General features: G+C 40.3%; 1 protein-coding gene across 3 annotated transcripts in view; it reads left to right on the forward strand.

The window, feature by feature from the left end:
* Positions 1-14099, forward strand: part of nbn (nibrin) — a 55738-nt gene extending 41639 nt beyond the window's left edge. For all 3 annotated transcript variants that reach the window (XM_078216016.1, XM_078216015.1, XM_078216017.1), the window contains one exon: positions 13509-14099. In XM_078216016.1, the coding sequence (XP_078072142.1) occupies positions 13509-13539 (31 nt within the window). In that variant the 3' untranslated portion in view covers positions 13540-14099. The remainder of the gene's footprint in view (positions 1-13508) is intronic.
* The last annotated feature ends 745 nt before the right edge of the window (positions 14100-14844 follow it).

The raw sequence follows: 14844 nt of genomic DNA on the forward strand, positions 1-14844 counted from the left end.
CTGCCATGAGGGACGTTGTCAAAGGCCTTATTGAAGTCCATGTAGACAACATCCACTGCCCTACCCATATCAATCATCTTCGTCGCTTCCTCGAAAAGCTCTATCAAGTTAGTGAGACACGATCTCCTCTTCACAAAACCATGTTGCCTCTCACTAATACGTCCCCTTATTTCCAAGTGGAAATAAATTCTGTCTCGAAGAATCCTCTCCAATAATTTCCCTACCACTGATGTAAGGCTCACTGGCCTGTAATTACCTGGATTATTCTTGCTACCCTTCTTAAACAAAGGAACAACATTGGCTATTCTCCAATCCTCTGGGACCTCCCCTGTAGTCATGATGTGGAGATGCCGGTGTTGGACTGGGGTAAACACAGTAAGATGTTTAACAACACCAGGTTAAAGTCCAACAGGTTTATTTGGTAGAAAAAGCCACAAGCTTTCGGAGCCTTAAGCTCCTTCTTCAGGTGAGTGGGAAATCTGTTCACAAACAGAGCATATAAAAACACAAACTCAATTTACAGAATAATGGTTGGAATGCGAATACTTACAGCGAATCAAGTCTTAAAGGTACAAACAATGTGAGTGGAGAGAGCATTAAGACAGGTTAAAGAGATGTGTATTGTCTCCAGACAGGACAGCCAGTGAGACTCTGCAGGTCCAGGCAAGCTGTGGGGATTACAGATAGTGTGACATGAACCCAATATCCTGGTTGAGGCCGTCCTCATGTGTGCAGAACTTGGCTATCAGTTTCTGCTCAGCGACTCTGCACCGTCGTGTGTCGTGAAGGCCGCCTTGGAGAACACTTACCCGAATATCAGAGGCCGAATGCCCGTGACCGCTGAAGTGCTCCCCAACAGGAAGAGAACAATCTTGCCTGGTGATTGTCGAGCGGTGTTCACTCAATGGATGAATGAACACCGCTCGACAATCACCAGGCAAGACTGTTCTCTTCCTGTGGGGGAGCACTTCAGTGGTCACGGGCATTCGGCCTCCCTTGTCCTTACCCTCTTGCTCTTTATATATGTATAAAAAGCCTTGGGATTTTCCTTAATCCTGCTGGCCAATGCTTTTTCGTGACCCCGTCACTGCAGCACCTACCATATTGTTATTTTACTCATTTAATAACAATTAAAATTGGAGCACAGCAACTTATTAAAAATATCCAGTTTTCTGACACCCCTGATTTTTGGATAGCCAGATTGGAGACATGACCTGTGTAAGGTGATAGGTTTTATTTTTGCTCGTTTTTTTCCCCTCCCACGCTACTTAATATTATTGCGGAATCTTAGTAGAATATGTCCCACATTGGCAATCTTTTGGTATCTTGTACAATATAAACAATGAGTTTCTGGTTATTTGACTACGAAGAGCATCACCGTGGAATGCATTGACTACAATCATACACTTGCCCTCAGGCTCACTGATGCAATTAGAAGTATGCTGGAGCTGATTTTAGTGTTTGTACTGTTCCCCTAGCTAAGATCAACTAACACAGCCTGACCAGGAATTGAGAATTCAATAACGGTCTGATGGCTGACTTGAACAAAAACTGCAATAAGCGAGCTTAATCTTAGCCCCTATTTTTTAGGTTTCCTTGTACCACTGGTATTATGTTCACTACCACTGAAAATGATATAAAATGTTCATTTAACAAGTCTGCTGTTTCCTTATCGTCACGCCTGCACCTACCTTTAATGGGCACAGGTCCCAATTGACCGCTCTTTTTCGTAATATGTTTATAAAAACATTTTACTTTTAGCTTTGATATTCCTTGAATGTTTTCACATCCCTTTTTGTATAACTTCCTACTTCGTTGTATCCTTTTGCTTGATGCAGATTTCCCAGTCTGGTTAACTTTAATTTTTCTGTGTATTTCTGTAAGCCTTTCCCTGTACTCCCAACTTTGCTCAGCTTTAACCAGATCTCTGTACTAGCTATGGTCTCATTCCCTTTCAGCTTAATTTGTGCCTGTGACCTACCGATTTTATTTCTTCCACTACATGCATTTGAGCAGATCAGCTGCTGATCTATTCTCGTACTGGCGTTCTTTGTCTCACTTATTTCCTTTTTTAGATCGTCTTTGCTATACTTTTATAACAAAAGCATTTTATGAATTTAGTTTATGCATGACAAGGTGGTTTAATCTGTTTTTATTTCACCCCTGAGTAAAACTGCCTGTAGCTGTTGTCCCTTTGTTTGACCTTTCTCCCCAGTGAAATGACATGCAGATTAAGGACAGTATTAATGGAGGCGACAGGAGTCTCACCCACCAGCTGACAAGAGGCCCCCCTGCCCATAGTGCCTCTTTTTCGGCAGGTCTGCCGTATCAAGTGTCCCACTGGCACTTAACTGGACAGTGTTTCCCAGGATCGAAGACCCCAGGGGTTGAGAGCCGCTGTCCAGGTCAGCTCTGTTCAACAGCGGTGCCACTGGTGAGGTGGTAGCTGCTGCCAGTGCAGCATCCACCTGAGGCCAAGTATTATTGTTGGATCCAAAGCCACAGGAGTGGTGGGAAAAGGCTGTGGTGGATCTGCAAAGAAACTGGAAGGGGGAATCGACAGTAAGGACAGAGAGTTGGTTCTCAGGGTGGAGGGGGGAAAGCAGCGGGCTTCCCTCACACCTGATTAAATGCCCCCACCCACTGATTTTTTTCCCCCTATTCTTGCATAGGTTGTAGATGTAGCTGGTAAGCCTACCACTTGTTGCCGATCCCTAATTGCCCATGAATTGATTGCCTTACTAGACTATTTCTGAGGGCAGTTCAAAGTTGACCACATTGTGGGGCCATACCAGGGAAGGACAGCAAATTTCCTTCCCTGAAGCACATTAGTGATCAGGTACGTTTTTAGACAATTGATAGTTTCAAGGTCACTATAACTGAGACTAACTTTCAATTCCAGATTTTAATTTAAATCCCATCACCAGAGTATTAGCCCAGGTCTCTGGATTGCAAAGAGAAAATTACTGCGGATGCAGGAATCTGAAACAAAAACAGAAAATGCTGGAAAATCTCAGCAGGTTTGACAGCATCTGTGGACAGAAAACAGAGCTAACGTTTTGAGTCTGGATGACTCTTCAGAGTATTTTCTGTTTTTGTATCTGAATTGCTAGTCCAGTGACATCACAACCAGACTACCGTCTTCCTGTGAGTTCCACCCTGTGTTATCCTCCCTTTTTATAGAGATAAAATGACAATGGTTAGCCCATAAATCTTAGTTCTGAGGGGTCAGAAGCATTGTACTAAACCATAGTGGTTTCTGTCCCCTTTGGTCTGAGTAGCTAAAATATACAAATCTGGTTGTTCTTTAATAAGCTTAGTTGCTACTTCATAAAATGATATTACACACCAATGAAACATCTCAATAGCGGAGGAATCGGGTTGAAATAGATAAGAATTCAGAATGACCATGAAGGAGTTTAATGAACTATTTTGTCATTGTTAAGTCTTCTGCGTCTGAAATGACTTTGGAGCACTGAACATTAGTATGTATTTGGGGTATTAAAATGGTGCATATACAGCCACATTTCTAGTATTGTGATCATACTGTGCCTTTAAGAAATGTATTTAGGCCATGTTTCTTGCGCAGGATTGCTTTTAGCAGTCAGTTCTATTTATTGGTGCCGCTTTGTCTGTGACCGGCAGCCCCTGTTGATACTGCAGAAGCATAATTGGTCCTAATTGTAGAATGTTTATTTCAATCTGGACTATTGCAGTTCTATTATCTTAGTGTTTTCCCCTGGGGTTTTTCAGAGTGGGGCTTGATTAGGTTGACAGAAACATTTATGTGATTGGACGGGATTAGGCTTGCACAGAGAAATCAAGTCTGCTGCTGCATAGAATTGGTGGAGAAAAGTGCCTCTCTTTCCATCTCGTGATTTCGAGACTGGGAGCTGTCAGGAAATAAGTCTCTTTTGCTGGAAACTGCTGTATGGGAGTCAAACAGGTGTCTGTCTGTATCTGTTCTGACAGGTTAAAAGGCTGGAAATCCAGATGAACATAACTGTTTTTGTGCTGACTGATTCTGAAGAAGAATGTGGGGATTTTGCTTGCATTGATACTATAGAGATAGCTAGCTGTTAAGAATTATACCTTGTCATGTTTAAGTATTCCAATTGGTAAAAGCTACGCCAATTGTTTTTGTCATATTTTAACTGTGTTGTTAAATAAAGTTTGATTTAATAAAAGTTTCCTAGTGGGTCAATTGAATCATACCTGGAGCGAAACACCTTATACTCATCCTAATGCCAAAATCAAAAAAAGTTGGGGTCTAGGCTAACTTCATAATATACCTTGGAATTTCTGATCTGGTCCCTAACGGTTCCATAATTTTAGTGCAATCTATACATTCTTTAAGAAAGCAAAAAGTCTGGATTCCCAGATCAGTCTGCATCTGTTGAGAGATCCAACCATCAGGATTTCAGCATTTTAACCTTTGAACAGAAACAAAGAACAAATATATGTTACAAGAATTGGAAAGAGGAAGGGGATTTGAAAATAAAAAAGCAGCAAAGAACCATCAATGTATGATAACAAATTATTTCATCTAATTAATGGGTGGAAACATAAAGAAAACAGGGACATGTGAATATCTATATGACAGGAAAATTGTCATTTTCTGATTGGGGGACATCTTGTTCTCATCTTTCACTGTCCCAGGCACCACATTCAATGGATCATCCTCCACTATTTCTGCCACCTCCTGTACAACCAAACACACATTCCCTCTGCCTCCCCTTTCAGCATTCCGAGGGGATCATTCCCTCCACAAGGTCCTGGTTCATTCTTCAATCATGTCCCACCTTCCCATCCCACCTTCCCATGCAAGAGATGCAATACTTGCCCTTTAACCGCCTCCCAATTTACTGTCCTGTGCCCTCGCAGTCCTAGGTGAAACTTCTTCCATTATCATCCCATTCAGCTTGCATTATCAACCATTTGATATTTAACCTCTCCTGTTTTCATCCTGTCACAGACCTTCCTTTGGTTCTTTCCTCTCCTTCCCCTTTGCCTGTCTCAGCAGCTCTTTAAAGCCTGTTGTGTCTGATCATCATCCGTTCATCGATCTGAAATTTTAACTTTGTTTCGCTGTGCACAGATGTTGCTGAACCTGTGGTATTTCCAGCATCTTTGTTTATTACCCAACTTTTATTCTGGGCCTCTGAGTTGGTTGACATTCTGAATAGTTCTTTCTCTCTCCAGCACCTTCTCCTCCTGTTTTAAAACTTCCATTGTGACCCCCCTCTTCCTTCCCTTTGCTCCACCATTCCAGTTGCTTGTCATTTTTATTCAACACTCCCCACTCAGATCTCTCTGACCTATAGACCAAGCTTTTGGACACCTCTCCTAATCTCTCCTGTGGCACAATGTCCAGTTTCCTGACAAAATGATGAAATACATCAGATTCTGGAAACCTGAAAGATAAACAGAAACTGACAAGTTAGACAGCATCTGTCAAGAGAGGAATTTGGGTCGCAGAAAAGGTCCTCGCCTTCAAATGTTGACTCCACCTTCTATTTTATGAACTTGGGAATTAGGAGCAGAAGTATGCAAGTTCAGCCCTTCGAGCCTGCTCCGCCATTCAATCAGATCATGGCTGATCTTTCTCTGGTCTCAAATACACCTCCCCACCTGTTCCCCATATCCCTCTTTACCTTTTTTATTAGAAATATGTTTATCTCCCTCTGAGAGCACATTGTGACTTATTTTATCTTTGCCCATCACTAGCAACCACAACCATATTAATTTTGACAGAAGTTGTTACCATAGGCCTGATTCCCCAATCAGGTACTCCTGTTGAGCACACTTGCTGGGGATGCTATTCAGAAGTCAGAGGTTATAGGTGCTGAGGTTTATCAGAAGTGCCCTGCTGAGGAATCAACCTAACTATCCCATTAATAGAGCATATCTTGTGTCAGTTACCTGAGACTGCAAGCTACTGGGAAAGAGTGAACAGCAAATTACATCACAGTATTTTAGGTGAGATGGGATTGTACATGAAATGTGACCCATGTCTGGTATGCCTACAAACTATTAAATAAAGTCAAGCTCCAAAAGTTTACGTTTATATACTTCATACAATCATAAAATCCTACAGTGCAGAAGGAGGTCATTTTCCCACCCAGACCCTATCCCCATAACTCCATGCATTTACCTTAGCTAGTCCCCCTGACACTAAGGGACAATTTAGCATGGCCAATCCACCTAGCCCTCACATCTTTGGAGTGTGGGAGGAAACTGGAACACCCGGAGGAAACCCATGCAGACACGGGGAGAATGCGCAAACAGCACACGGACAGTGATCCAAACCGGGAATCGAACTCGAGTCCCTGACGCTGTGAGGCAGCAGTGCTAACCACTGTGCCACCGTGCTGCCATTCTTGCCTTTGTAACCTTAAAATCATAAATGGAATGCTGGGATATTGGGATAGTTGTGACCATTAATCTGTTCCACATTTATTTTTAGAGTACTGTAATGCTCCAGTATGATAGAAGTATGATGGTTTCTAAATCTAGCATACTGCAACTCTTTTATTTTGTCATTCTTACCCAGGGTATTTTAATCTTGTATAAAGTTTCAGATTTTCTGTTGTTGTGTTTTTCGAAAAATTGACGCAGCGATTGTCTTAGAACTTCAGAAAACAGAACAATATTTGTCAGTGTAATCTCACCTCTGCTCAGAAATATTGACATAGACGTTACAAATGCGCAAATTCTTTGAACGCTGTAAGGCAATGTGCTTAAGTTGCTTAGAAACAGTGTTTGCCTGTAAATAAATCTCCGGTTAAATGATGACGTAATTCTGTTCAGAAATGGGGATATTTTTCTGTCTAAGCAAAAAATGGTTGAAGAGGAGGTTAGAATTATAAAGATAAAAGCTTGGTCATCAAATCATCAACTCAAACCATTCGTGCATGAATGCAAGTTGTCAGAAAATACTACAAAAACCAACAGATTTTGTTTTCAAGACCGCTCAAACATCTTTAGGCATGGACTGTGAAGGCCATTTGGCCCATCTACATTCATCCAGAGGGATTCTAAAGTCTGCATTTCAGCATTCAAATGTTTCTTGAAAGCTATTTCTGGAAGTCCATTTGATTTGTTGAATTTCCTGACCTCAGTTCTAAAGGGGTCACGAAATGTCCTTGGCAGACAGGATTAAGGAGAATCCCAAGGCATTTTATTCATACGTTAGGAACAAAAGGGTCGTCAGGGAAAAAATCAGACCTCTCAGGGACAAAAGTGGGGAATTATGCTTAGAGCCCAAAGAAGTAGGAGAGATCCTAAATGAATACTTTGCGTCGGTATTCACAAAGGAGAGGGATGTGTTGACTGGGAGTGTCTCGGAGGGGAGTGTTGACCCGTTAGAGAAAATCTCCATTACAAGGGAGGAAGTGTTAGTTTTTTTAGGGAATATAAAGACTGACAAATCCCCAGGGCCTGATGGAATCTATCCCAGGCTGCTCAGGGAGACGAGAGATGAAATCGCTGGGCCTCTGACGCAAATCTTTAGAAATCATAGAAACCCTACAGTGCAGAAGGAGGCCATTCGGCCCATCGAGTCTGCACCGACCACAATCCCACCCAGGCCCTACCCCCACATATTTTACCCGCTAATCCCTCTAACCTACACATCCCAGGACTCTAGGGGGCAATTTTTTAACCTGGCCAATCAACCTAACCCGCACATCTTTGGACTGTGGGAGGAAACCGGAGCACCCGGAGGAAACCCACGCAGACATCTTTGTCTCGTCACTGGACACAGGTGAGGTCCCAGAGGATTGGAGGATAGTTGATGTGGTCCCGTTATTTAAGAAGGGTAGGAAGGATAACCTGGGAAATTATAGGCCGGTGAGCTTGACGTCCGTGGTCGGGAAGTTGTTGGAGAGGATTCTTAGAGATAGGATGTATGCGTATTTAGAAAGGAATAAACTCATTAACGATAGTCAGCATGGTTTTGTGAGAGGGAGGTCATGCCTCACTAACCTGGTGGAGTTTTTTGAAGAAGTGACTAGAATGGTTGACGAGGGAAGGGCCATGGATGTTGTCTATATGGACTTTAGTAAAGCGTTTGACAAAGTCCCTCATGGTAGGTTGGTGCAAAAGGTTGGATCTCATGGGATAAAGGGGGAGGTGGCTAGATGGGTGGAGAACTGGCTTGGTCACAGAAGACAGAGGGTGGTAGTGGAAGGGTCTTTTTCCGGCTGGATGCCTGTGACTAGTGGTGTTCCGCAGGGCTCTGTATTGGGACCTCTGCTGTTTGTGATTTATATAAACGATCTGGAAGAACGTGTAACTGGGGTGATCAGTCAGTTTGCGGATGACACGAAAATGGCTGGGCTTGCAGATAGTGAGGAACATTGTCAGAGGCTACAGAAGGATATAGATAGGCTGGAAATTTGGGCAAAGAAATGGCAGATGGAGTTCAATCCAGATAAATGCGAAGTGATGCATTTTGGTAGAACTAACGTAGGGGGGAGCTATACAATAAATGGCAGAACCATAAAGGGTGTAGATACGCAGAGGGACCTGGGTGTGCAAGTCCACAGATCCTTGAAGGTAACGGCACAGGTGGAGAAGGTAGTGAATAAGGCATATGGCATGCTTGCCTTTATAGGACGGGGCATAGAGTATAAAAGTTGGGGTCTGATGTTGCAGTTGTATAGAACGTTGGTTCGGCCGCATTTGGAATACTGCGCCCAGTTCGGGTCGTCTCACTACCGAAAGGACGTGGAGGCTTTAGAGAGAGTGCAGAGGAGGTTTACCAGGATGCTGCCTGGTATGGAAGGGCTTAGTTATGAGGAGAGACTGGGTAAACTGGGGTTGTTCTCACTGGAAAGACGGAGGATGAGGGGTGACCTAATAGAGGTGTATAAAATTATGAAAGGCATAGATAGGGTGAACGGTGGGAAGCTTTTTCCCAGGTCGGTGGTGACGTTCACGAGGGGTCATAGGTTCAAGGTGAGGGGGGGGAGGTTTAACACAGATATCAGAAGGACGTATTTTACACAGAAGGTGTTGGGGGCCTGGAATGCGCTGCCGGGCAAGGTGGTGGAGGCGGACACACTGGGAACGTTTAAGACTTATCTAGATAGCCACACGAACGGAGTGGGAATGGAGGGATACAAAAGAATGGTCTAGTTTGGACCAGGGAGCGGCACGGGCTTGGAGGGCCGAAGGGCCTGTTCCTGTGCTGTATTGTTCTCTGTTCTTTGTTCTAAATTTATTGTGTGTTTGTCCTACTCACTTTTAATTAAAATAACTTGGATTTACTTTTCCCATTCCCTATTTCATATATCTCTATAAAATCACTTCTCAAGTTAAAATACTAGTTTTTCCATTCTTTCCTCATAGTTCAACTCTGAGATCAATCTTGTGTGTTTTTTTTAATATTGCATTTCAGAGTTTGAATCTTTCCCTTGCGTCCTGTGACTAGAAATGAACTCAATCCTTATAATTGTGATGTGACCAGGGTATTATACAGTTCAGTCACAACTTTCTCTGATTTGTAGTCTGCTTTTTTGGCTCTACATTGAGCAGAAACATTAAATTTCAACTATAATTCCTGGTTTTCTTTCAGTTTGTCTATATTAGCATAATTTATGATATATGTAGTGACTTTTTTCATTTAATTTGCAATATTTTGCACATGCCTTCACTAAAGTTTGACTACCATTATTTTGCCTATTTGCATATTCAGCCTCTTCACACAATTTCTGAGCTGCCTTCTCCAAGTCAATTAATTACTCTTCATTTAGTATAATCTGCAAATTTGACCACTTTTTGACTAGTTCCTGATCCAAGTCATTTATATAAATCCCAATTGTGGTCCCAACACCAAGATCTAAGGGCACCCCCCCCCCCCCCCCCTCACCCCTTCAGTACTTCTGCCAAATTATACTCCCTTTCTATCCTTCAGCCAAGTTCTTATCCATTTGCAGAGTATTAATATTAGCATTGGATTTAATTAATAGCCTTTTGTGTGTAACATTTCAAAAGCCTTTTGAATGACTGTGTGCACCACAAATGCCTATTTGGCATTTTTCACTGTTCACTTTTGCCTTCACTTGCAAGATGTCGTCAAAGTTATCTTTTTAAATTTGTTAACCCAGCTAGTGTGAAGTTTGTTCAATCGGAGATTCTTGCTTTTTATGAATGCTACTGCCCCCCATACTCTGCATTCTTTAAAAATGATCCACTTGTCTTCTGCTGAATTTTCATTGAATAACCTTTCAATCCATTTGCTTTAGTTGTTCCATCATTTCTATCAATTAAACTTTTTACTTACTCATTTTTGGCTTCCAAAATCACATTGAGCTTGGCCATTCTGTGGTTGCTGTTCTTCAAGCATGTTACAATTTCTGTTTCCTGCTTTGTAGGGTCAATAGTGATAACTTAGTTAAAATGAGCATTGTCTTTCATAATTTTCAAAACAGAGAACCAGCAAGCAATCATGCATTGCACTGACTAATTTTGTCTGTAAACCTTTTCGGTTTTCCCAGTTTCCATTCAGTTGATTGAAGTGTCCCATTAAAATAACTTTCATATTCTCACATAGCCTTCCTATCTATTCATAGAGCAGCTTACCATTGACAAGACCAAAGGCATTCTTTTTGGAGCCCAGTCAAAATTCCATACCAAGGCCCTTAATCTCATTCCTTTCACATGGATTAATGGGAAAGGCCATATTCTCCAAGCAAACGTAACCCTCTATAAATGTAATTTTGTTAAGCCTTTTCCTAACATTAGGCAACCATAAAAAATTATAATTGTATTATTTCTGTTTTAATCCTGTACTGTGTTGTCATATTTAACTGAACAATACACATTAGAAAATTCTGTTTAGCAAAGTGCCTTCAGACTTCACAAATGGGTATTAGATTTGGCAGCCATGTTTTTTGCAGTTTTCTTGTGCTCCTAGGCAACGTGTATTTTCACATCCTACTGAAACTATGTGGAACAGTAAAGCTGGTTTTGAAGTCTATTGATGTATTTACATATAGCGTAATTAATGCTATAATTTAACTGCTGTGTTAATGCTGATGTTTTGTTTGGCTCCAGTAAAATATTCAATATAAAGGATGTAATATACTTTAAATGTTTTCATTTAAATTCAAGTCAGGTATATTGGTGCGTAGCCAACATTGAACTTCCCTTTGAATTAGTGATGCCCGAAGCATCTGCAAAAAGAATTTACAAGTTTAGAAGTTTACTAAGTATAAAGATATACAACTAAATTTTAAATTAGTAGATTTGATTCTGCTTTTGTTAGGGCAAATTGAAAAAAACAAACTTTAGCTAAACAGATGGATCATAAACTGTTCTGTGAAAATGTATGCAGTCCATTAAGTCCAAATTTAAGCAGTTGGTATTCTGTGCTGTAGACGTAAACGATTATATTCGAGGATATAAAATAATAGAATACGAGAAACCTCAACTGCAGTTAATACTTGCGCTGAAACTAGTCAACAAGACATGAATCTAATTTTGTAATGGTTTTGTGATGGTTGCAGGAGTCTTGTTTATAATAGATAATCTCTTGCTGCCAGAAATGCAATATTAGTGTTATTGCTAAGACTGATTAAAGTCAAATTTGTTTATAGACCACTAGTACTTGTATGTGTGTGTTTCTGTGTGTGTATAACTTGTACTTATCTAGGTCAAAGGTGGTAGTTACAGTGCTACCCAGTGGAATATTTTTCATTTGCACATTCCTTTGGGCATTTCTAGCTCATTATAGATGCTTTATTAGCCTTGATGTCCCAATTGTCAATTCAAGTACAAAAAGAACATGCCCTAAGCACTATAAATATCCTATAATCTCTCTACATAAAATTGTTCATTCTTGAGCTTGTATATATCAGCACCAAATTTTCCTGCCCAAACTCTTTTGCCATAAAACTCAGAATATGTTACTGAGAATAAAACTCAGAATACTGTAACCCTGTTTTCCAGAAGTTTAAAGCCAAATTTCAAAGGTAAACAGTTTTCAGTTTATTCTTTTGCCACCGAAACTACCTACTTAAATGATTGACTTTAGGTCTTTGCGAAAGAAGGTATTATTTTTTCTTTTTTGAATGACTGAGAGAGTTGAAGGTGTATTATCGTATTCTTAAAAATTAGTCATTATTGGTCCTCTCTATAGGTTACACCCGATCTGAAATTCTGAGACAAACTGCCTCTTTCAAAGCTCAAAACTAGAATGGTGAACCCTACTTAAATGAAGCAAATATTTGTGTAAAATTCCTGTTTCTTTAATGAGTCAACATGTTTATGAGAAAATTTAAATGAATTGGATAATACATTTAAGTGAATTGTGTTACCATCTACTGCTAGCTCCTGTCCACTGCTCTCAATCTGCTGCTATATCCACCTGACATGTCCTTTGAATTCTGTGTCAATGGAATATCACAGCTGACTGAACAGTTGAGATTAATTTGGAGCAGCAGTTTGCCTCAGCTTGCAGTGGACACATAGCAGCAGATGGCAAAATAGGACAATTGTTTAACTCAAATAACTGAATACTATTCCTTCAATTTGCATGGTAGGCACTTAGTAAAAATGGATTCTGATTTTTTTTTCCCTTGCTTCTACTCTCAGCAAAATTGTTGAAATCGAAAACAGTATGAGAGGCAAATAAAATCAAACCTCTTCTGATAGTGCACTGATTCTCTAGTGGACACTCTTGTACCTTTTATGTCCCTTGCAGAGGCTTTTTCTGGTCACTGTCCTCAGCAATAGCAATTTTGAGCTTTGACTGTCAGAATTCTTTTCCTTTTGACCCTTTATTTTTCACCATATCAATAATGATGTTTAAGATTAAGTAAGAAACGTGAAAGTTTCAAAATTGTCAAACAATTCTCAAATTACTTCTGCCAAAATATAGGCTGATGTAAAATAATATTATCCATTGTAGAATGTTCCCACTTAACTCTACATTGTCACCGTGAAATGGCTAAGTTTGCATTTTAACCTACGATCATGGACAATACGTTGACCGTTGAAGTTTTGATAAATCCTTCCAAAAGTAGGATGTCAGAATGCATGTTTTGGGCAATACTCCCATTAGGAATTGGCCTCAATTTTCCAGCTCAGAAATATGTAATTGGGATTGTACTCGCCTTATAAGTTGACCCTTAGAATCAACTTGACTGATACGCCGAGTATTAAATATGAACCATTAGTGTTGGTGTGGATGGTCGCCATTTGAAGTGAAAAAATGTGTTTATCATCGCCATGTGCGGCCTGCTTTGTGTGGGTGTTTTCAACTCAGCGCATCACCTTGTATGCTGCCTGCTTGATTCCAAGGGTCAATTTATAAGGCGAATATAACCCCAATTATATATTTGAGCTGGAAAATTGAGGCCAACTCCTAATGGGAGTATTGCCCAAAACATGCATTTTGACATCCAAAATCAGGAGTTGTCTTATACACCATGTCGACTTATATGTCACCATGTATGTTTTATTTTCATTTTGCAAGGCTAATTATCTGAATTAATTTGCAGATATGACCCAAAATCTGTTAAAAGAAGATGAATTTGAGGAAACTAAACGCCACTGGCAGCAAACTCTCTCCTACTTGAGCCACAAAGAGACATTCCACATAGCAGATGATGATATATGGAAGTCATGTATATTTTCTTTTGGAATGTTTACAGCTATTTTTAGCTTGTGCTCTTTTCTAATTTTAAAAGTCAATCTTTCTCCAAGTTTTATTGATTTTCTGTTTACCTTATGGTGAACTGCACTTAGCTTTGTGAGAAATCAGAGGAAGTTTTTTCTGAAAGCACCGAGGTAAAGATGACTAATAAATGAATGTATATGTATGAATGTACTATAGTTGATTCAGAAAGCTGGTACTGGAATTGTTTAAGATGTATGTGAAGCAGAAAATGAAGTTTTTTATATGCCATATATGAAAGTTCGCAAATATTAGCAATTTTTATGACAAATGAACAAGTGTCAAATTGGCAGATATACAGATGCACGAGTTTGTGATTTGCGCTATAGCACGCATTCTACTTCAGGCCAAAACATCTTGTAGCCTGCATTGTCTGTACAAAAACATTGTTTTGCATATATAAGAATTTCTTTAATTCCAAATTTCTTTGTGCAATTATTCTTATCAACATTCAGTTCTAAGTACATTTTCCTGTTGAAATTGAAGAAAAATGCTGCATAGGAAAATATCAGTTATAAGTGCCTTATGTTGAGATGTTGAGGAGGTCATGTCTCACTAATTTAATGGAGTTTTTTGAGGAGGTGACAAAAATGATTGACGAGGGAAGGACTGGATGGTTGTCTACATGGACTTTAGTAAAGCATTCGACAAGGTCCCTCATGGTAGGCTGGTACAAAAGATTAAATCTCACTGAATCAGGGGTGAACTAGCTCGATGGACTCAGAACAGGCTTGGCAATAGAAGACAGAGGGTAGCGGTGGAAATGTGTTTTTCTGAACGGAGGTTTGTAACTAGTGGTGTTCTGCAGGGATTGGTGCTGGGACAGCTGCTGTTTGTAATATATATAAATGACTTGGAAGAAAACGTAGCTGGTCTGATTGGCAAGTTTGCGGATACTAAGATTGGCGGAGTTGCGGATAGTGATGAAGATTGTCAGAGAATACAGCAGGATATAGATAAGCTGGCAAAATGAGCGGAGAAATGGCAGATGGAATTTAATCTGGACAAATGCGAGGTGATGCATTTTGGTAGATCCAATTCAGGTGGGAGCTATAAAATAAATGGTAGAACCATTAAGAGCATAGACATACAGGGAGATCAGGGAATACAAGTCCACAGATCCTTAAAAGTAGCAGCACAGATGGAAAAGGTTGTGAAGA

Source organism: Mustelus asterias, chromosome 7, assembly GCF_964213995.1.
Source record: "Mustelus asterias chromosome 7, sMusAst1.hap1.1, whole genome shotgun sequence".
NCBI lineage: Eukaryota > Metazoa > Chordata > Chondrichthyes > Carcharhiniformes > Triakidae > Mustelus > Mustelus asterias.